This window comes from Monodon monoceros, unplaced genomic scaffold (genome assembly GCF_005190385.1).
Source record: "Monodon monoceros isolate NGI ecotype Baffin Bay Population unplaced genomic scaffold, NGI_Narwhal_1 Super_Scaffold_15, whole genome shotgun sequence".
NCBI lineage: Eukaryota > Metazoa > Chordata > Mammalia > Artiodactyla > Monodontidae > Monodon > Monodon monoceros.
The window spans coordinates 47,026,248-47,048,605 of NW_021703771.1; the positions used below are offsets into that span (position 1 = coordinate 47,026,248).

At 35.1% G+C, this 22,358-nt stretch overlaps 1 protein-coding gene across 1 annotated transcript in view; it reads right to left on the reverse strand.

Annotated features, from left to right (window-relative positions):
- CEP85L (centrosomal protein 85 like) overlaps positions 1–22,358 on the reverse strand; it is a 155,965-nt gene that overhangs the window by 59,440 nt on the left and 74,167 nt on the right. The window contains exon 4 of the mRNA XM_029223746.1: positions 7,860–7,981. Within this exon, the coding sequence (XP_029079579.1) occupies positions 7,860–7,981 (122 nt within the window). The remainder of the gene's footprint in view (positions 1–7,859; positions 7,982–22,358) is intronic.

Below are 22,358 nucleotides of genomic sequence, written 5' to 3' on the forward strand. Positions count from 1 at the left end.
TGATTAGCTCTAGTAGTTTTCTGGTAGCATCTTTAGGATTCTCTATGTATAGTATCATGTCATCTGCAAACAGTGACAGCTTTACTTCTTCTTTTCCAATTTGGATTCCTTTTATTTCCTTTTCTTCTCTGATTGCTGTGGCTAAAACTTCCAAAACTACGTTGAATAAGAGTGGTGAGAGTGGGCAACCTTGTCTTGTTCCTGATCTTAGTGGAAATGGTTTCAGTTTTTCACCATTGAGGATGATGTTGGCTGTGGGCTTGTCATATATGGCCTTTATTATGTTGAGGAAAGTTCCCTCTATGCCTACTTTCTGCAGGGTTTTTTATCATAAATGGGTGTTGAATTTTGTCGAAAGCTTTCTCTGCATCTATTGAGATGATCATATGGTTTTTCTCCTTCAATTTGTTAATATGGTTTATCACATTGATAGATTTGCATATATTGAAGAATCCTTGCATTCCTGGTGCACACCTGATCATGGTGTGTGATCCTTTTAATGTGCTGTTGGATTCTGTTTGCTAGTATTTTGTTGAGGATTTTTGCATCTGTGTTCATCAGTGATATTGGTCTGTAGTTTTCTTTCTTTGTGACATCCTTGTCTGGTTTTGGTATCAAGGTGATGGTGGCCTCGTAGAAGGAATTTGGGAGTGTTCCTCCCTCTGCTATATTTTGGAAGAGTTCGAGAAGGATAGGTGTTAGCTCTTCTCTAAACGTTTGATAGAATTCACCTGTGAAGCCATCTGGTCCTGGGCTTTTGTTTGTTGGAAGATTTTTAATCACAGTTTCAATTTCAGTGCTTGTGATTGGTCTGTTCATATTTTCTATTTCTTCCTGATTCAGTCTTGGCAGGTTGTGCATTTCTAAGAATTTGTCCATTTCTTCCAGATTGTCCATTTTATTGGCATAGAGTTGCTTGTAGTAATCTCTCATGATTTTTTTTTATTTCTGCAGTGTCTGTTGTTACTTCTCCTTTTTCATTTCTAATTCTATTGATTTGAGTCTTCTCCCTTTTTTTCTTGATGAGTCTGGCTAGTGGTGTATCTATTTTGTTTATATTCTCTAAGAACCAGCTTTTAGTTTTATTGATCTTTGCTATAGTTTCCTTCATTTCTTTTTCATTTATTTCTGATCTGATTTTTATGATTTCTTTCCTTCTGCTAGCTTTGGGGTTTTTTTGTTCTTCTTTCTCTAATTGCTTGAGGTGCAAGGTTAGATTGTTTATTCGAGATGTTTCCTGCTTCTTAAGGTGGGCTTGTATTGCTATAAACTTCCCTCTTATAACTGATTTTGCTGCATCCCATAGGTTTTGTGTCGTTGTGTCTCCATTGTCATTTGTTTCTAGGTATTTTTTAATTTCCTCTTTGATTTCTTCAGTGATCACTTCATTATTAAGTAGTGTATTGTTTAGCCTCCATGTGTTTGTATTTTTTACAGATCTTTTCCTGTAATTGATATCTAGTCTCATGGCGTTGTGGTCAGAAAAGATACTTGATACAATTTCAATTTTCTTAAATTTACCAAGGCTTGATTTGTGACCCAAGATATGATCTATCCTGGAGAATGTTCCATGAGCACTTGAGAAAAATGTGTATTCTGTTGTTTTTGGATGGAGTGTCCTATAAATATCAATTAAGTCCATCTTGTTTAATGTATCATTTAAAGCTTGTGTTTCCTTATTTGTTTTCATTTTGGATATCTGTCCATTGGTGAAAGTGGGGTGTTAAAGTCCCCTACTATGAATGTGTTACTGTCGATCTCCCCTTTTATGGCTGTTAGTATTTGCCTTATGTATTGAGGTGCTCCTATGTTGGGTGCATAAATATTTACAATTGTTATATCTTCTTCTTGGATCGATCCCTTGAACTAGGTAAACTTTTAAAATCAGTGGTGGATTCTTTGGTATAGTGTGGATTTTTTTTTAATGGAATTCATATTAAATGTCCTTCTAACTCATCTGCTTTAGAAGCTAGGACTTATCATATTTCTAAAGCAAGGCCTAAGTGTACATATCATGGTTATTAAAAGTTATTAAAATTCCAACTTCACAGATATGATCAATTAACATATGACAGTTTGCTCATAGCAATTTGCAGAACATCTTTTACTTTGAGACGGACCCCATAATGCAAGAGTCATATTTATTCTCCATCACAAGTGTCGAAGTAAGATTTGGTTATTTTTATCAGCTTATCTGAGTATTTAAATAGTTTCAATAGTTTGTTTCTATCTATTTTGGTTGTTTACACCTAGGTATATAGCTTTATAAAATCAATTTCTGAATCTATTTTGTTTCAAGGCCAACTGCTACACTGTGTGAAATTTGATTCTGACACTAAACACCTTAAGTTAGCATCAGACTCCACAGCTTTAAGGGCATGATCCCCAACAAGAAAGCCTCACTTCAGATGCCAGACTCAAGTGGGATCCCCAGGCCATGCACATTTGTAACCAAATGGCTACAAATCTGGGGAGTTCCCAGAGTTTTTATTATAGAATTTCACTGTGTGGGCAAGATTGATTAAATCACTGAACTCAATCTCCAGCCTCCTCCTCTCCCTGGAGGTTGGACTGGCTCAAAAGTCCCAACCCTCTGATCACAGGGTTGGTCTCTATGGTAAATAGCTGAAGCTGCTATCCAGGGCCCAAGAATCACCTCATTAGCATAAATGCAGGTGTGTTCCAGGGCTCATGAATAAAAAAGACATTCTAAAGATTTACAGTCTCCTTTCCAAGAACCAGAAACAATGGCTAGTCAGATTCTCTATTGTTGGACAAGATCTTAAGAAGATTTGTAGATACTATATTGTAAATTGCAAGTAATGACAAAATGAGAATTGTCCTCTATACTGCCAGTTATCATTTACTAATAGCATTAACTCAGCTGTCACCACAGAGGGTATAGGGTTTCCTCTCTGAATCTGGCTCCAGTGCACTGACTTACGCCTATATTTTATCTGTTCAATTCAGCGGCACAAGCTATGCAATTTCTAAATGTAAACCATCATATGAACTACTAGTATCAGCAACAGCATAGGTTAACCAACAACCTTCTTTTTCATTAAAATGAGGCTATTTCCTCTGCATGAATATTTAGTGAGTACCTACTATGAGTAATAAAATGTACATGAAACTGTCTCTTCTGTGAAGAGATCAAAGTCGACTGAGGAAAGACAAGCACATAAACATAACTATTACATATATAAAACATGTATAATGTGGCTACTATTTGCTGATGGCCACTATGCATCAGACAGTATTAGTGCTTTTTACATACATTTATTCATTTAATCCTCATGCTGTACAACTAGGTGGGAGAGGAGAGTTGCCTAGAAGAGTGATCTTCAAAAACCTCATTTTTTGCTTAAGTGGTGAAACTCCTTGTACCCAGGCAGATGAGAAGATCAATATGCAAAAGGTCAAGTACCCTATTCAGAATTATCTAAATGGTTAGTATCAAATATAAAGCATTAGAAACCAGGTTTCTTCCTTTTTTTTCTGAGTTGTTTTTGAAATTAACCTATTTGCTTTTTCTCACAAGATGGGGAACATTTAAGAAGTTTCTTTTTCTTTTTAATTAAAAAAAATTTTTTACTTTATATTGGAGTATATAGTTGATTAACAATGTTATGTTAGTTTCAGGTGTACAGCAAAGTGATTCAGTTATACATATACATGTATCTATTCATTTTCAAATTCTTTTTCCATTTAGGTTATTACAGAATACTGAGCAGAATTACCTGTGCTATACAGTAGGTCCTTGTTGGTTATCTATTTTAAATATAGCAGTGTGTACATGTCAATCCCAAACTCCCAATCTATCCCTCCCCCCACCCGACCCTTCCCCACTGGTAACCATAAGAAGAACAGTTTCTATAGCAGTTATTTTTCCTTAATATTTGATCTGTTTTGACCTAATTATCCAAAATCTACGAAAGCTATATGCATTGCAAAAAAAAAAAAAAAAAAAAACCACGTTTTTCTCATGCAATCATGAATAACTTGATATTTTCAGGAATAATATCCAGCATACAATTTTTAGTTAAGTGACTTAAAAGGTATCATCACCCACACTGTATTCCAAAGTAGAAAAGTTCAGCATCTTTACTCTCAGTTCCATCCAGGAAGAAACTAAATCCTGTCAATTCTGTCTCTGAAATAGTCTCTGCATGTGTTATCACCATTTTAAATACCATTAGTCTAATCTGGTTCCTGGAAAAAAGATATACTATAATTTTGTTCTAATTTTCATCACTATATGTGTTATAAAGATCTTTATATATGAAGATTTTTACTTTTTTTTTTTTTTTTTTTGCGGTACGCAGGCCTCTCACTGCTGTGGCCTCTCCCGTTGTGGAGTACAGGCTCCGGACGCGCAGGCCCAGTGGCCATGGCTCACGGGCCCAGCCGCTCCGCGGCATGTGGGATCTTCCCGGACCGGGGCACGAACCCGTGTCCCCTGCATCGGCAGGCGGACTCCCAACCACTGCGCCACCAGGGAAGCCCGAACATTTTTACTTTTAAATTCTGGTCATGTTGCTTTAGAAACTGGAGTTGCTACTTTTTCTTCCTCTGTTTTATATAATATCAAATGCATTAATCATCAAAAACTTTATAATAAGCATGTAAAATATCAAAGATTATTTAAGACACTGGGTGTGGTAGATTGTTTACAAAAACATCCACAAATATTCCCTTCCCTGTATTACTCATACTCCTTTATGATGTGATTTTGCTGTTCCTACTGTCCACAGGTGAAGTCTCCTGGCCTTGTGACCAATAAGAACATAGCGGAAGTGATTTTTTTTTTTTTTAAGCAGACTTTATTTTTTAAAGCAGTTTTAGGTTCACAGAGAAATTAAACTAAGGGTACAGAGATTCTCCATAGGGACTTTGTGCCAGTTCTGAGCCTAAGCTCCAAGAGAACATGTGTGCTTCATTTTCTCTTTGAACTTCACCCTATGAACAAACCGTGGTTAGCATACTGGAGGATGACAGACCCCCATGGAGCATAAAGACCATCCAGATAAGGCCAGCCTAGGCCAGCCAACTCCTACTTGACAATGTGGCTACCAAAGATCCATAAATGAGACTAGATAAAGAATCGGCCAAAAATGGGCAGAAGACCTAAATAGACAATTCTCCAAAGAAGACATACAGATAGCCAAAAGATACATGAAAAGATGCTCAACGCTGCTAATCATTAGAGAAATGCAAATCAAAACTACAATGAGATACCACCTCACACCAGTCAGAATGGCCATTATCAAAAAGTCTACAAATAATAAATGCTGGAAAGGGTGTGGAGAAAAGGGAACCCTCCTACACTGTTGGTGGGCATGTAAATTGGTACAGCCACCATGGATAACAGTATGAAGGTTCCTTAAAAAACTAAAAATAGAGAGCTACCATATGATCCTGCAATCCTATCCTGGGTATATATCCAGAGAAAACCATAACCTGAAAAGACACATGCACCCTGATGTTCACTGCAGCACTATTTACAACAGCCAAGACATGGCAACAACCTAAATGCCCATCGACAGATGAATGGATAAAGAAGGTATGATACATATATACCATGGAATATTACTCAGCCATAAAAAAGAATGAAATAATGACATCTGCAGCAACATGGATGGACCTAGAGATTATTATACGAAGTGAAGTAAGTCAGACAAAGACAAATATAATATATCACTTACATGTGGAATCTAAAAAAAATAATACAAATGAACTTATTTACAAAACAGAAATAGACTCACAGACATAGAAAACAAACTTATGGCTACCAAAGGGGAAAGATGGGGGAAAGGGATAAATTAGAAACTTGGGAGTAAATACACACACTACTATATATAAAATAAACAACAAGAACCTACTGTATAGCACAGAGAACTATAGTCAATATTTTATAATAACCTATATGGAAAAAGAATCTGAAAAAGTATATATATAAAACTGAATCACTTTGCTGCATACCTGAAACTAACACAGCATTGTAAATCAACTACACTTCAATAAAAAAATTTTTTTAAATTAAATAACAGAATTGGCCAACTGAGCAACTTGAATGATTTTGGATTATTTCCTTAGTATCCTTCTATATATACAGAATTGACAAATATAAATATATTTTAATAGATTACATCAATAATTATCTGCATTTCTTACTGCCATAGACTGAATGTTGTGACATACACCCCCCCCCCAAATTCACACATTAAATCCTAATGCCCAATGTGTGGTATAGGGGGTAGAGGGCCTTTGGGAGGTGACTAGGTCATGAGGACAGAATCCTCATGAATGCAATTAGTACCATTACAAAAGAAGCTCCAGAGAGCTCCCTTGCCCCTTTCATCATGGGAGGTTACAGCAAGAAGACGGCCATCTATGAATCAGGAGGTTGGCTCTCACCAGACATTGAATCTGCCGGTGCCTTGGGACTTCCCAGACTCCAGAAGTGGGAAAAATAAATATTTGTTGTCTATAAGCTACCCAGTCTATGGTATTTTATTATAGCAGCCCAAATGAACTAAGACACTTATTAACTTATACCCAGTAGAATGGTATAATGGTGTTTAAAAAATAATAAAAGCCGAGCGGTTCTGATTGAGGGCAAGTCTATTCATATTAATGAAAGTCTGAATTTTGGTGTGTTTAAAAACGGTATTAATTTCAAGTCTATACAATGAGTTAAATTATTTAAGTGTTCAAAATATATCCAACAGGGTCTATAATTATTTATACATAAAATTCACTTGTACTAGAAGTATCTAATATTTTAAAATAGCCTTTTCATAAAATCAATTATAACTATCTCTTACAATCTTCATTCATTTATCAAACATGGAAGTATCAAGCACTAAGTACATGTACTACATGCCAGGCTCTGTTCAAGATGTTGAGAACATAGTGGAGAATAAGGAAGCCCAGATGTCTATGCTCTAGTTTACTTCCCAGCAGATCTTGCTTAACACTGCTAAGTTTCTAAGCAAAATCTTTTGAAATTTCAACTATTAGATATATTTAAAGATTTGAATTAGGATTTAATTTTAAGGCTAAAATATCTACTACTTTATCCCATATAAGCACATGAAAATAAGTAGTAACTAGCACTGATTAAGAAAAAAATGCCTCCTCAAACTATTTCCCAATTACCATGATATGCAACATGTTTAACTATCCCAAAAGTATACATAAATGATGTAGAACCAATATAGATCATAAATAATTAAGTAATATTAAGGTTTTTTGCTGAGAATAATCAGGAGACTATTAAGCTTAAAGAAATTTGTTTTCAGAGCTTTGGTACTGAAATAGGCAAAATTTTGGAAATGTCTGCCAAAATTTTCAAAATTCTTATCTGTAGGTCATTTAACTTTAAACATTCATGATTTTCATGCTTTCTGTGCTATCAGATCTAACATACATTAGTTAAAGGAAGCTACCACTTTAAAGTAGCTTTCCAATTTGACAGTTCCCAAGTATAAAACACAAAGACACTAGCTTTGATAGTTCATCAGCATTGCAGCTAACTTGTTACATGTACAAAAGAGATGGAGAGGAGTTTCCAAATAATGAGTTACCCTAATGTAAATGAGAAAATGGTAGAAAACAGACACAGATAGATAGATACATAGATAGATAGATAGACAGGCAGATGAACCAACTGACCCTCAGTTCTGATAGTGGTTCTTAAAAGTACTGGGATTGGGGATGGACAGACATGAGACATCAGTGTACTTGTAAGGTTCTATTTCTTAAACTCTAAGCAGTGGGTACAAAGATATTTGTTTTATTAATCTACATTTCTGCATGCCTGAAATATTTAGTAAGTAAAAAAAAAAAAGACTCACCGATCAATTACAATTTCTTTCTGCCTTAGTAGTCCTTCTTTTATTTTCAGCACTGATTCCCACTTATTGAAATCTTGATAGCCAGGAGGTGAATAACTTTGACGAGATGATCCAGTCAAAACCTGCACAAACATGTTTACACTATTAGTATACTAAAAGTGGCTAAAGGGAATATTTATATGTCACCTTGTATTTTCCCAGTGATTTTCATTTTAAAAAAATAGAGAACTGTCCATTTGATTTTTTTTAAAAAACCATCTTAAATCACACCTGTGAATACAGCATAACTTGAAGAATTTCAAGGAAGTTCTAAAGTAAATGTACAAATCTAAGGAAGAATTGGTGACAAGAGAACATTATTATAATACTATATGTAAGACCCTGTTCTCATTATCTTGTGGAAGCTTTCTGGAAATAAGAAATTAATCATTGCCTAAGGAAGGAGTACAATAAAAGAACATACCAAGGCTAGACTGTACAAGCATTACCAGAAGGGTTTCCACAAGGGAATAAAAATAGTATCTGTAGCATTCAGACTTCAAATTGTCATTCATCACATCAACATTTAATTACACTGAAATTTCAAAAGCTAAAATATTTTCACAAAGTAGTAAATATATCCAAAGAAAATGACTATTAAGCAGATAATCTAGATGATTACTGGTCTCCAGTGTTTATTATATCATTTAGAAAAAATTCGATTTAGACTTTAAGAAAAATTTAAGATATTTAAAACAAATAATAACAAAACCCAATACAGCAGATATCCTCAAATTTCTATCATTGAAACAAAATCAAAATTTTAATACTGGTGGTACTGGTTGAACTGTGTCCCTTCAAAAAGATGTTGAAGTCCTAACCCCTAATACCTCAGAATGTAGCCTCATTTGGAAATAGGGACTTCACAGATACAGTCAAGATGAAGTCATGAGACTGATGTAAAAGGGGAAATCTGAACGCAGATATGCACACAGAAGACTATGTAAAGAGATACAGAGAGAACACCATGTGAAGATGAAAACAAGAGATTGGAGTGATACATCTACAAGCAAAGGAACACAACAAGATTGCTAGAAAACCACTAGAAACAGGCCTGAAACAGATTTTTCTTCACAGCCCTCAGAAGGAACTAACTTTGCTGACACCTTGATTTTGGACTTCTAACCTCCAGCACTGTGAGACAATAAATATCTGTTGTTTAAGCTACCTTGTTTGTGTCCTTTGTTATGGTAGCTCTAGGAAACTAGTGAATTTCCAATACAACTGGTAAATCAAATAGGAAAATAAATTCCTTGGCAAGCTAAGAGATGCTATATAAACACCACAAAGCAAACTTTAGGAGAATCAAATGTGCAGCAATATTTTTTATCCTTTGTTTTCCAAAGATGCTACTGACAAGATCCACTTCTGAATAAACCACTAACTGGGTGACATCAACTAGTCCTAGGTTAAACCTTTAAATTAAGATGATTGTCAAGTAATACTAGGACAGGATGTTTCAGGCAGCACAAAGACAGCACAAGGCGATCAGATTAAGAAGCGTAGAAACTAGATAACAGGGTATATAACTTTGTCAGATGGTCACATATTTGGAGTCTAAGTGACACATAGGGTTATAGAGACAGGTTAGTCAGAGATCTGGTCTTTGAATTTCACTCTTTCTCTTGCCCAACATACAGCTCAGGCTGATACTGGGCCAGTATGCACCAGTACAGATATATTCGTTGTAGCAGTACTGAAGTACTTTCACTGTGGTTGAACACTAGCTGCTGCCCAAACCCAATCCTGAGAACTTTCCATCATCCAACAAATAAAGAGTTACTTCCTGGCATAAAAAGGGGCCCTCGAGATACTACTTAGGGCATCCTTCCTGATTGGTTGCTTTCTACGAGTCAGCCCCTCAAAATTCCCCCACCCCAACACTACCTACCAGCTTATATTTAGTTGGCAGAGCTAGGATTCAAATATAGGCAGCCCAACAAAAGAGCACCACACTGTCTCACTCTTTCTACTATGGCCCAGTTGACTTAAGAGGTATTTCAAATTTCATAGCATTACAGGAACTGGAAAATATGTTTGAAAGTAACTGCTCTTAAAAACCAAGAGAAGATTAAGCACTATAAACAATATTGTTGATATTAAGAGAAAGTCTATGCTTATTGCAACTCCATGTTACTTAATGACTATCAGTTTAATAGGTACTCATTTCATGAAATTTATTTTGTCAAACTGTAGCTCAAACAGGAATTCATTAAAACTGGTAAAAACTAAGTAAGACAAAAGACCATATCAATAATTCCAAAACTCAACATAAGATGTGGAAATTATCAGAATAATATGGTGAACCATTTGTGCTATAATTTATAATACTAAATATTTAATTTATTTGTAAAATAAAAGTGAATATATATTTTATTTATATATTGAATTATATATTAATATTCTGATAACAGGTTACAGATATTTTAAATATTGGTTTTTGTATATTGTTACCATGCCTAACAAAAAACTTCTAAGATAGCTTGAGGATCTATGGTATTCTCTTCCAAAACTTTATAAAAGGTTCCTCCACTGCTGATTACCACAAATCAGGAATGACCTATACCATAATATTTTAAGCTATGCTTTACCTTATATATCTTGTACCTATTTCAATAAGACAAGTGCCTAGACAATAGATGATGATCTTTTCAAGAAGACATTAACTATTCTATTCTTCCACCAGTAATCTGCTAAAATTTTTCCCATGGCTGACAACTTAAGGAAAAGCCTTTTCTTGTTTTATAAAACTTCCTGGCATCAAGAAAGAGGGAATAAAGAGAAGAAAAAAGTAGATCTGCAAGACAAAAGCAAACAACAGTACTACTTGGTTTATAGCACCTGAGTCACCCGACAGGATGGAATGCTGAAGTACTTGCCAGATACATCCAGTGAATATACATAAAACAAAACATGAAACTTTATTCTTCTGATTTGTAGCTCCCTTAACCTAAACCCTTTAGAAAACAAAAATTGACCCATAAAATTGAGCAAACAGGAATAAAGGAAAGGAAGCCTTTCTCTGTAATTAAGACGCAATAAACAATTACCAAATCAGCAGCACGGCAGTCTTCCTACGAATCTTTAATCCTGATTCATAGAAGTAGTTTAAAAAGGAGAATGAATCCTGACACACAACCTAATGCTACAGGTGGAGTTACACGTAATTTTAAAAACCTGTTTATATCTACCTATCACTGAAAATGACAATTATGGAAACATGTTACCTTTTAAGGCTTTTGTAATGAGGCCATAGGGCACGCTATACTAAATGAAGTTACAGAACACAATTTGAATTACCTAGCAAGAGTTATTAAAATTATATTGTGACATCTCAAATAGCAAGGCAGCTACTGTACCTTTATGATTTTGCATACTATATAAACAATGCTGTACTACTAAAGATATACAGAAAAGAAACAACTGATGAAATTTTATTTTTATTATAATTTATAGCAAATTGGAAGTTTGTATCCTCTGACCAACATCTCCCCATTTCCCTACCCCCTACCCTCTGGTAACCACCATTCTAGTTTCTGTTTCTATGAGTTTGGCATTTTTAGATGCCACATACAAGTGACATCATACAGTATTTTTCTTTCTCTGACTTATTTCATTTGGTCAACTAACTTCCGAAGGGGCAAAGCTGATTAAATGGGGAATTGAATTTGGTATCCAATCAAAAGAAGTGAAAACGTATGTCTACAAAATCCTGAAGGCAAATGTTTAATCACCCAAAACTGGAAACAAACCATTAACTGATAAATGGATAAACAAACTGTGCTACATCCACAAAATGCAATACTAACTCAACAAAAACAAAATATATACTAACCATGGGCCTAGACTTTATTTTTCTCTCTATCTCAAAGTAGGACTGAGGGGAAATGAAGGCCTTGCCTGCTGGGGGAGAACATGTAAGTACTCAAAGATGCTCTGTAGATGATACAATGCACTATCTCAGCTATAATTTCCTATCTATTCATCGCTACGGTGCTATCCTACATAGGCAAATAATTGAGAGATAAATGACCAGATGAAGTAAATACTGTACACCAAGAATGCAAAAACAGAGTTGGAAATGAAGGGTAGCACAATATGCTACCCCAAAATACAACTGTAGGAGTTCAGGACACGCCACCATAATTAATGACATATTAATTATTTTGAGCTGTAGGCACTTGAAAACGAGCAAATGCAGGGAGAGGCTTTTTCTGAACTCCACTCTCTGCCTAAAGGCAGATCCTCCCAAAGGAACTCAACTGTCATAAATCCCCTCCCTGGGAGTTTCATCAATCTGGGAGGACTGGCTCTTATCACAGGAAAGGAGACTAGAAGCAGACATTGCACCCAGACAAACTTTCCCACAGGAGGTTATCATCTTTCCTGTCTATTCTTCTAAGGGCCTATTCAACTCTCCTAAAAATCGTCTATTCTCCCCTAAGAGGCCTGCATCCCTCCTCTGCTTTTCCTGAATTGAGTGGTATTTAATCATGAATTCTAAAGCCACCTCTCTTGAGTTCCTCATTTTCGTACACAAGGTACATAGGTTAATAAACTTCTATTTGTTTTTTTCTTGTAATCTATCTTTTATTACAGTGGTCTCAGCTAAGAACTAAAAATGGTAGAGGGAAAATTATTTTTCCTCCCCTATAACAATTACAAGCTGGTTCTTAAGAGTTGTCAATACTTAAGAAGAACAAAGAAGCCTTCTCTTAAGATGGGACAATGCTGCTTCCAAATATGAAAAAGAAGAAAGTATTTCATATTCAAATAACCTCTCCCCATAACCATTAGTAACACATTTTTATCCCAAGTAGTTAGAAAGCAATTAAGAATTTCTATTCAATAAAATCATAACTGGTCATGAGAGGAATACCATTTTGTGGCAGAATTTCAAGTCATCAGTCATGTTTCTACTTGATCGTAACCAATATAAGTAATCAAGGAGAATATAATTTAAACATATGACTATATAATTTATATTTATAGCTTGTGAATAATAAAACTGTAACTAGACATGAACATGAAGTCTAAAAGATAATTATCAAGGCATATAACTGTGAGCTAACTTCAAGCACGGAACAGAAAGGACATCATCAAAGTAATGAATATTTCAAAATCTGTACAGCAAAACAAGGACAACTTTTACAAGTAAACATTTTTTATACATATTTGGTAGTTACCAAACTCTGGGAGGGAAGGGAACTCCTCATTTAGATGTTTTACCTAAAAATACATAAGATACAATTGTTGCAATGGTGGTTTAGAGGAGGAAACAGTAGACTAGCCAAATAGTCTAGCCAGTAGACTAGCATAACTCTTCTGCATCTAGAGCCCAACCACCCAGAGATATAACACATATATTGGCACCTCTTATTGTAAACAGCAAATTCCACTCTCATAACTGAATAGGGAAAACAAGCATCTACAACAATCCCAAATATATCTATTTAGATGAGACCCAGATGCTATGAAAAGTTGCCAAAATATGTCATGTAATGGTCAAACATGCTTCTAAAATAAGCTCACTATTTGCATCTGAAAATAGTTCCAAATTCTTTGGCTTCAGCCTGGACAAATACTGTTAAATTTAGATAATCTAGTGCTGCCACACTTAACTAGAATACAGCCTCTGCAGTTCTTCAAGTTTGTTATCTCTCTTTCATTTGCTTTTGTTCCTTAGCTCATTCATCACTCACAACATGTCAAATAACACAGCAGATCTTCCTCTCTTTCCTGGAATAGTCTATCTGAAGAGATACTCTATGAGTGCTTTTTGGTAAAAGGATCAGGACACCTCACCCAGAAGTAAGTTCACAAAGCTCAATAATGAAGATGAAAATAAATTACAAATTACACAGAGTTTAGAGTTTTTATTCAACGAGAAGGAAAAACACAGACTATATGATTACTGAAAGAACTGTCATTAAAATAAAATCTGTATCTTACATATTATATTATTACTAAAAGAATGTGCATTTAATAAAAATAATCTGTATTTTAACTAAGCCCATGTAATTATTTATGGAATGTATTACTACATATTTCTCTAACAAAATAAAAACAAATCATATAAAAAAATTCTATCCATAACTTCTTCATCAGAGTGACTAATTATAAACAGAAGTATGCATCTTAACTCTTGAAACTTAAAGAAGGAACTGAGTTTTTAATGATCTCATTAGTTCTTCAATTTGTCTTTATAACTAACTCTATAATGCTATTTTTGCCATCCTAATATGCTTTACTGAAATAACAATGCAAATATATCAAGTTACTTCAAGGGTAAAAGACCCTAAAAAAATGATAAAAAGAAACTGATGAGAGGAATATATAACTACATTTTATATCTTAAAAATACATGTACATGAAAATAAAGAGAACCCTAAACATATTGGTGATTTCCACCATGCTAAACAACTAAGTTACTATTAATGTAACTATTTTCTTTTGGAGGACGGGACATTTTTCCTCTCAAAAATCAATCTGGTTTATGTCTAATCTGTGTTAGCATGAGCATGTTTTCTAAAAATGCCAACAAAGGAATGATCTATGCATGAAACATGATCTCATTACAGTTATAATGCAAAAGTGAAGCAGGTAAATGATATATCCAAGATTGAGGAACAAATCATTTTCCCTAAGAAATCAATTAGAAGATTGGGGGTGGGGGTGTGTGTTTAAGTCTTCAAATTTAATCATGGATTTTACTTATAAACAAATAGAACGTAGCATTTTCCAAAGGTTTTGTATAATTACTTAAGGATAACAAATGTACCAGACTACAGAACCAGATTCTACTAAAACGGAGCTGTAGCATAAGCACTAACATATTTCACTTATTTTTAAAAGCAGATTACCAAAATATGTTTTATCAAGTTTTTTATCATATTGTACGATTGAGAGATAAAAGAAAAATATATAATAATACATGTGTTTGAGGACCAAAGCACTGCCTACATTATTTTTAAAATGTATGAAAGGATTTTTCTCAAAGTATACAAAATGAATTATTAATGATGGTTATTCTGTGAGCAGAAAGGGAGGAGGCTTTTACTTTATATCAGTTGGGATTAACTGACTTTGCGTACCATATGTGTCCTACTTACTTCTTTTCGGACAGTGTAATTATGGGCCATTAAATACTTTATTCTTCTATATGTTAAAATTACTGTTTTTTAAAAAAATATTTCAAGAGTCAACAATGGGTAATCTTCTCAGGGTAAAATTGTTGAGAGGAGTTTAGAGGGGCAACTTGATTGCTGTTCAATTTAAACATCCCTTCACATATTTTGCTAAAAAGTATAAGCACCAGAAATGTTAGAGATTTTCTTTTTTGTAATGCCCAGAGTCTAGTTCATCCCTAGCCCATATCACACAATCAACAAAAAGACAATGACTAACAACAATCCCTCAAGTATATTTCTCAGCCTTCAAAACAATCCAAAATTATTTTGAACAGCACAGACAGGTATTGTAATTAGAGTGACAGTACTTATGACAGTACTTACGGCAGTGGTTCCTTTCCCACTTAGTCTGCATCACGATAAGCTTGGCCTTATTCTTTTATAACTCCTGGTACTCAGCACAGAACCTGACAATATTTGCTAAATATTAAGCAATCTAAAAATTTACAATCTACAAAAGTCTACCATCCCTGAAATTACCATTACTTAAAAATCTCTACTATCATTTTTATAGCAATGATATACATAATAAAAAGAAATGTACACACTCTAAAGATTAGAGTTCAAAGATCAATCCACAAACTTACATTTGAATAAAAATCATGCTTTCCAGCTCTTGAGGTTCAGCCTCATTTCTTTCAGACCCAAGAAATCTCTGAATAATCTACATAATTAATTTAATTTTAGTTTGCATTTTAGAGATACATTTGAAAGAAAGTCTTCAGTGACCATACTGTGTTTCTATTTTGTAGGTGTAAAGTCTCAAGAGCATTTTCTGATTCTCAAACAATCAGTACACAGATTCATAATGATCCAAATACTGAATTTTTAGATATTTTATGTTTTTAAGTTAGATTTTAAAAATCAACATATTATACTGGAGTCAACAATCAACTCTTCAGCTATCCATGGCCCTAACTAAGCAATAAACCTATAAAAATGAATACATTAACAGGGCAGCCTGATAAACTTTGCCAAAAGTATGCTCTTGATCTTTTTTTTTTTTTTTTTTTTTTGCGGTACATGGGCCTCTCAGTGTTGTGGCCTCTCCCGTTGCAGAGCACAGGCTCCGGACGCGCAGGCTCAGCCTCCATGGCTCACGGGCCTAGCCGTTCTGCGGCATGTGGGATCTTCCCGGACCGAGGCACGAACCCGTGTCCCCTGCATCGGCAGGCGGACTCTCAACCACTGCGCCACCAGGGAAGCCCTATGCTCTTGATCTTAATGCTAAGGGCTGGTCCTGGAACCTACTCACCACCTTTGACCAACTCAAGGGCAAATGAAAACCCCAGATGATGATATGTTCACATCCTTTTGCTGTGCTATATAAGCTTTTAATTTGGAGATGGGTTAAGGAGGAAGTACAGATTACTGAGATACAGCAAAACAATGTACAACTCGCAGCACATTAAACTGCTGATAAAAAGTTACAATGTCTGCATATTAGAAAGTTGGGCTTATTAATCTTTTCCACTGGGACATCGCTTGCTTTATAAGATAAACATGAATTTTACATATCAAAATCCATTTTACATAACCTTTTCAAGAATGCATCTATGTTGAAAATTCAAGGGTCAGTTGGTCAGTTGCATTTGTATTCTATACCTTCCTTTAACTTATCCTTTTACAAGCTCACTTGTAATGGCAAAGTAACATTCAAAGTATCCATTAACCTTAACTTCCAAGGGATTAGCAGTGTGAGGAGTAAAGAAAAAATAAATCAGTCCCTATTCATGAAATTTATGGTAAAGAAAAAATACCTACAAAATGTATAAAGTCCCCCTCTAACTTCTGCTTTATCTGAGTTTCCTGAATTGCTAAGAGATATTCACTTATTACTTATGCAATGAAAAATTAAGAACAAACAAAACAGGCTTCTCCCTATCTATTTTTGAATAATAAAGGCATTCCAAAGGAACAAGAAAGTAAGGAATAGATTCCAGATAGAAGAAATAACACACACAAATGGCAGAGTTGTCAAATATGGTGGGAATAGATGACAACACCAGATTAGGAAAAACCTCTGTATGCAGTGCTGGAAAATTTGGGTTTTTAATCTTGAGGGACATGGTGATAATAAAGAAAAATTCTCAGCATGTGAGAACCAAATTTACCCTTGAGAAGGCAACTTGGATATCAGGGTAAAGAAGAGGAGAGGTTCAAGACAGAAGGTATATGTAAAAGTTCAGAGGAGAGCTGATGAGGCTCCGGGAACACAGATTTCTAACTGGCGATCTGCATTTGATTTCTTAGTGGACCAGAGTCTGGGAGAAGACAGAAAGAAGGATGAGTCTCAAATTTCCATTTTGGATGACAAAATAAATAATGATGCCACCATAAAGATTGGGAATGCAAGGAGCTCAGTTGCTGGGATGCCAAGCACAAAGATAATGAATATAATGGACGGGGTGGGACTACAAATCATTGAAGTGGATTAGAATCTTCCTAACAAAGGAACAGCATCATGGTCTACAGAGTTCTGAAGCAAGTATCTGGAGATCTGAGGGTTGTTTTTTGTTGTTAAATTGGTTATGTATGTGTGTATGCGTGTGTGTGTGTGTGTGTGTGTGTGTGTGTGTGAGAGAGAGAGAGAGAGAGAGAGAGAGAGATTTTCCACTTATTTTGGCTTCAGTTCTGCCAGCTTCTTTTGTATAAAATATGCAGTTCTCTTAGAAATCATATTGCTTCTTACTACATGTGCTAATTTGACTCTCGATCCTGAATTTTCTTGACCTCCTAGTGTTATCTTGCAATAGTGGTTAACTTCCAAATGTTAAATGTTTCACCTATATATTACTTGTTTACCGATAGACAAGTTCCTTAAAAAGCCGCAGAATATGCTATAGCAGTTCTTCCCATCACTTAGAGTGTATTTTGTACATTTCTCCCAAATTGTGTAAACCTACATGACAAGCCCCTCCCTTAAACTAACTGGCTTCTCTTGATGTCAAACTTCCCCATTGCTAACTGGGATATTTAATAAGGAAAGAGAATCTGTCCAGAGTTCGGCACTTACGAAAAAATAAAATGCTTGAGCCTTCAAGTATCTGACAAGTCAATTTTAAAAGCGAATCTACCTCCCCTAAATGATCTCAAGTTTTATAAGTTACTTTATTATTGGTCTTTTTTACCCACGACTTGATGAATAACTCCTATTCTCTCTTCTCTATTACCTTAGGCACTTCCCCATCCCCTAAGTCTCAGACTACTAGTCTCATCATTTTTGCTCTTAGATGTTTTTTTTTCAACTAATCCCTCTTTAGGTAGCTTTAAATTTTAAGGCAGTAATTCTCAAACTTTTAATAGAACAGAACCCTTAAGAGTTAGGTAAAATCCTTGGGAGTCTAGGGGGTCTAACCTTAAAAAGCTCCCTATCTTTGAAGTATCACAAAAATGTATTCACAGCTTACATTTTGCTGTATTATATATTTAAGTATTAAAATGCTTTAATTCTGTCACCACTTAAATTATTTTAGTCAAAGAGTTTCCAGAGAAAAAAAAAGGTCTACCTTGAAGCTTCTTTTGCTTCTGACATACCCCTACAACTTGAAGTTTAAATACTCAGCGTAAAAGATTTTTATACATCATAATTTCCTTTACACAGAGTTAAGTAAAATTACAAGAACTTTTAAGGAATACATAATTTAAAATGCCACAAAACTATAAAAACAAATGTAAAGAAATTAACCCAGGAATCAGAATAATCATTTACTTGGGTGGGGAAGATAGGGGGAACATGGCAAGACCATGTGGTTAGGCATAAGTTATTAACATCCGAGCTTATGTTCAGGTGGTAATCTTAGAGGTGCTTTCTTTTTTCACTATTAAAATAAAATAAAAACTAAATAATTACATAAATAAAAGCAGGTCTTGCAATATTAAGAGTATATAAAGTAACATGAATTATTATGAATCCAATGAGCAAAGAAAACAAAAGTTAAAAAAAAAATTTAGAGGCTCAATTCAGGAAGCGTAGGCTTATGGTTCCACCTTCCTTCAGTCTTTACAAATATATTTACATCATCTTTAAATGACAAGAAAGTTTATTTTCTCAGTTACTGTACTCTTATCCCCAATCTCTCCCAATTATTCTCCTCCTCCCCCATGATGAGCTTTAAAAGTGAGAAGTTTTTAACTGTTTATAACACTTACTTCTGCAGAATCACTCATTCACTACCACCTTGCAATCTTTCCTAGTTCCCCCTTTATTCACTCACTCATCCAATCATCCATTCAGCCAATATTTAAGAATTGCTATAAGCCAGGTTCTATACTATAAGGAATAAAGAGGGTATAAATTGGATAGTTATAGAGTTATATAAGTTATATATAGTTATAGTTATATAAGAGTTATTGGATAGTTCTCAAGTAGCTTGGAATCTAGTCTAGGCAGATATACTAATAAACACAATAAAATGAGACATAATAATACGGGTAACATGCAAAAGTATATAGCATAAGAGAGGGCTGCACAGAAGACATAAATTGAAACTAGCACTTTAATGGGAATAAAGGTTAGTAAGGAGGACATTCCTACAAAAAGTGAGGAGGCTTAAAATAGAACAACAGCCTGTTCAAAAAGCCGCAGGCAGCTGTACAAGGCCACAGCACAGGATACAAGGGAATGTGATACGAGACAAAGCTGGAAAAGCAGTGCCTAAAAAAGCAAACTAGGAGGTCTGGATTTTAGCCTGTTTGAGAACTCAGTCTTCTTTCCACAAAGGGCTGCCCCATACTACGACAGAAACAACCCCCAGCATAGGACTTAATTTTTTGTGCCATGGACATTTTTTGGCAGACAGCTAGAGCCTACTGACCTGTTCTCAATGTTTTTATATCATAAAATACATAGGATGCCAAGTAATTTTTATAGACACCCCACTCTTAAGGTAGTGAAGTGTAAGGGTGGGCTGTGCATAGTAACTTTCTTCTGGAGAGTACAGTAAGGAGGGAGAGGGAAAAGAGTAACTTTACCATGGAGAAACTTGACGAATACTTCACTTCAGCCAGGTGATCAAGGTTAACGACATCGGTAAGTCATGCTGATAGTATGTACACTTGATATGTGATGAAAACGGCACTTTACCTCTCTGATCTTCCTCTCAAAAACACATTAACCAGCCCTAGCCATGAGAGAAACATCAGACGAATCCCAACTGTGGACATTCTGTAAGAAACGGTCACAACCAAGTGGACCAAAGGAGGCACGACTACTAAATGTAATCTGGTGTCCTGGAAAGAATCCTGGGAAAGAAAAGGAACACCAGGGGAAACAGGAAATCTGCATAAAGTATGGGCTTTAGTATCAACACTGGTATAACCGCTGTGAGAAATGTACCATACTCACGTAGGATATGTTAACAACAGGGGACACTGGGTATGGGGTATACAGGAGCTCTCTATATTTGCAATAAGTCTGTAAATTTAGAACTGTTCTAAAATAAAACTTTAGGGACTTCCCTGGTAGTCCAGTGGTTAAGATTTCACCTTCCAATGCAGTGGGTGCAGGTTTGATCCCTGGTCGGGGAGCTAAGATCCCACATGCCTCACGGCCAAAAAACCAAAACGTAAAGCAGAATCAATACTGTAACAAATTAAATAAGGACTTTAAAAATGGTCCATATCAAAAAATAAAATAAAATAAAACTTGAAAAGAATTAAGTGAGATACATAGGATTAGAAAGGAAATAAATTACACTGAAATAAATATTTTAAAAAGAAACAAATTTGTGTTGTAATATTTCTGCTTTTCTTTTATTTTCCTTTTCTGTTATGCTTCTTTATTCATGTATTAAATAACAATATATTTACAGGCAGGTCTAATTTTGTAATTTCAAGTGGTATGAATGTAAGCAGTATTTCAAGCTATCTGCAACAACTATACTATATGAAATTATCTAAGATTGCTAACGGTGACAGTCAAACATACTGCTAATACTTTTGCAGTTTGTGGCCTACAGTCAAAACTGAAGAAATGCTAAATCTCATTTAGAGTTTAGTAAAAATGAAGATGTCTGACATTTTTCCTATCCAAGTTCAAAGGGCACTGAACTCTACCCATGGACTGCAGATTAAGAATCATCTTCAAAAGGAAAATAAGTGGTAACACTAAATGGACACTGTGTTGCAAGATCTCTAATAGTCATTATACATACTTCTTCTCATTAAATCCTCACAACAAACCCATTCCACAGATAAGGCAGCTTAGACAAGTTTGTATAAGGTCATGCGACCAAAAATGGATTCAGACTATAGTCTGACTCTGAATGAAGATTCTGACAAAGCGCCTCTAAAAACACTTTCCAGCCCCTCACTGTGGAATTTTTGAGGAACAATCTACTGACTATACTGCAGCTCACCAATGCTCCTAGTAAGCAACTTTCTGTTTAGGCCATCAGCCTAAAACGAAGGTGTAGCACTTCCTAGAGCTCCGTCTGGAGAAATAATAGGGATCACCCTCCTCGGCAGCAGCTAACCAAAATGAAAAAGGTAAACACAGAAGCTCCCGCCCTTGTACCAATCCGAAAAGTAAATTTTCATCTCCATTTTCCAACTCTAACACAGTTTGTTAGTATCCTTCTAAGGGTGTGTGTGCCCACCTATATATGCTTTTAAGCAAATCTGCCAACATGTGAAATATCTAGGCCATATTTTATTTGGTCTGTGGAGGTTTCTTATACAACTAAGTATTACTAATTCTATTTTCTTAGAACTAGAGGTGCAACTACAATGATCTATCCCCTAAGCTTCACTTTCAAATGAATGTGTAGGTGAACTTAAAGCAGACTTTCTAAAAATAGTTTGAGTTTTCAGTAATTCAGCTATCTCCATCTTAAAATTCCTTAGTTGACGTATACTACTCTGTGAAATCCATGTCCAGATTATGACTTTCCCCCCACACAACATGCCAACCTATCAGAGAATTATAACTAAACAGACCTGGACTTAAACCCTCAGTCTGTCCCTTAGCAGCTATGTCATCTTTGACAAATTACTGTAAACCACCTTAGGGTTATATTTCAAGGCCCTAGGTTTTGTATTTCAGTAATCATTGGCAATTGGTAATAATAAGAGATCCTCATTATGTAATGGTTGAAAGAAAAAATGCTTGAATAGCACTGAGCAAACTGTGAAACATTCATGCAATTCATTTAATTTGGGGTTTTACTTTTAAGTTGTAAAATTTTCCCTTAGCAATGTTTACAGAGGGCCTTTGCTGAATGTTATTTCTGATAGTTTTAGTTGATTCTTTAAATAACAAGAGATTTGT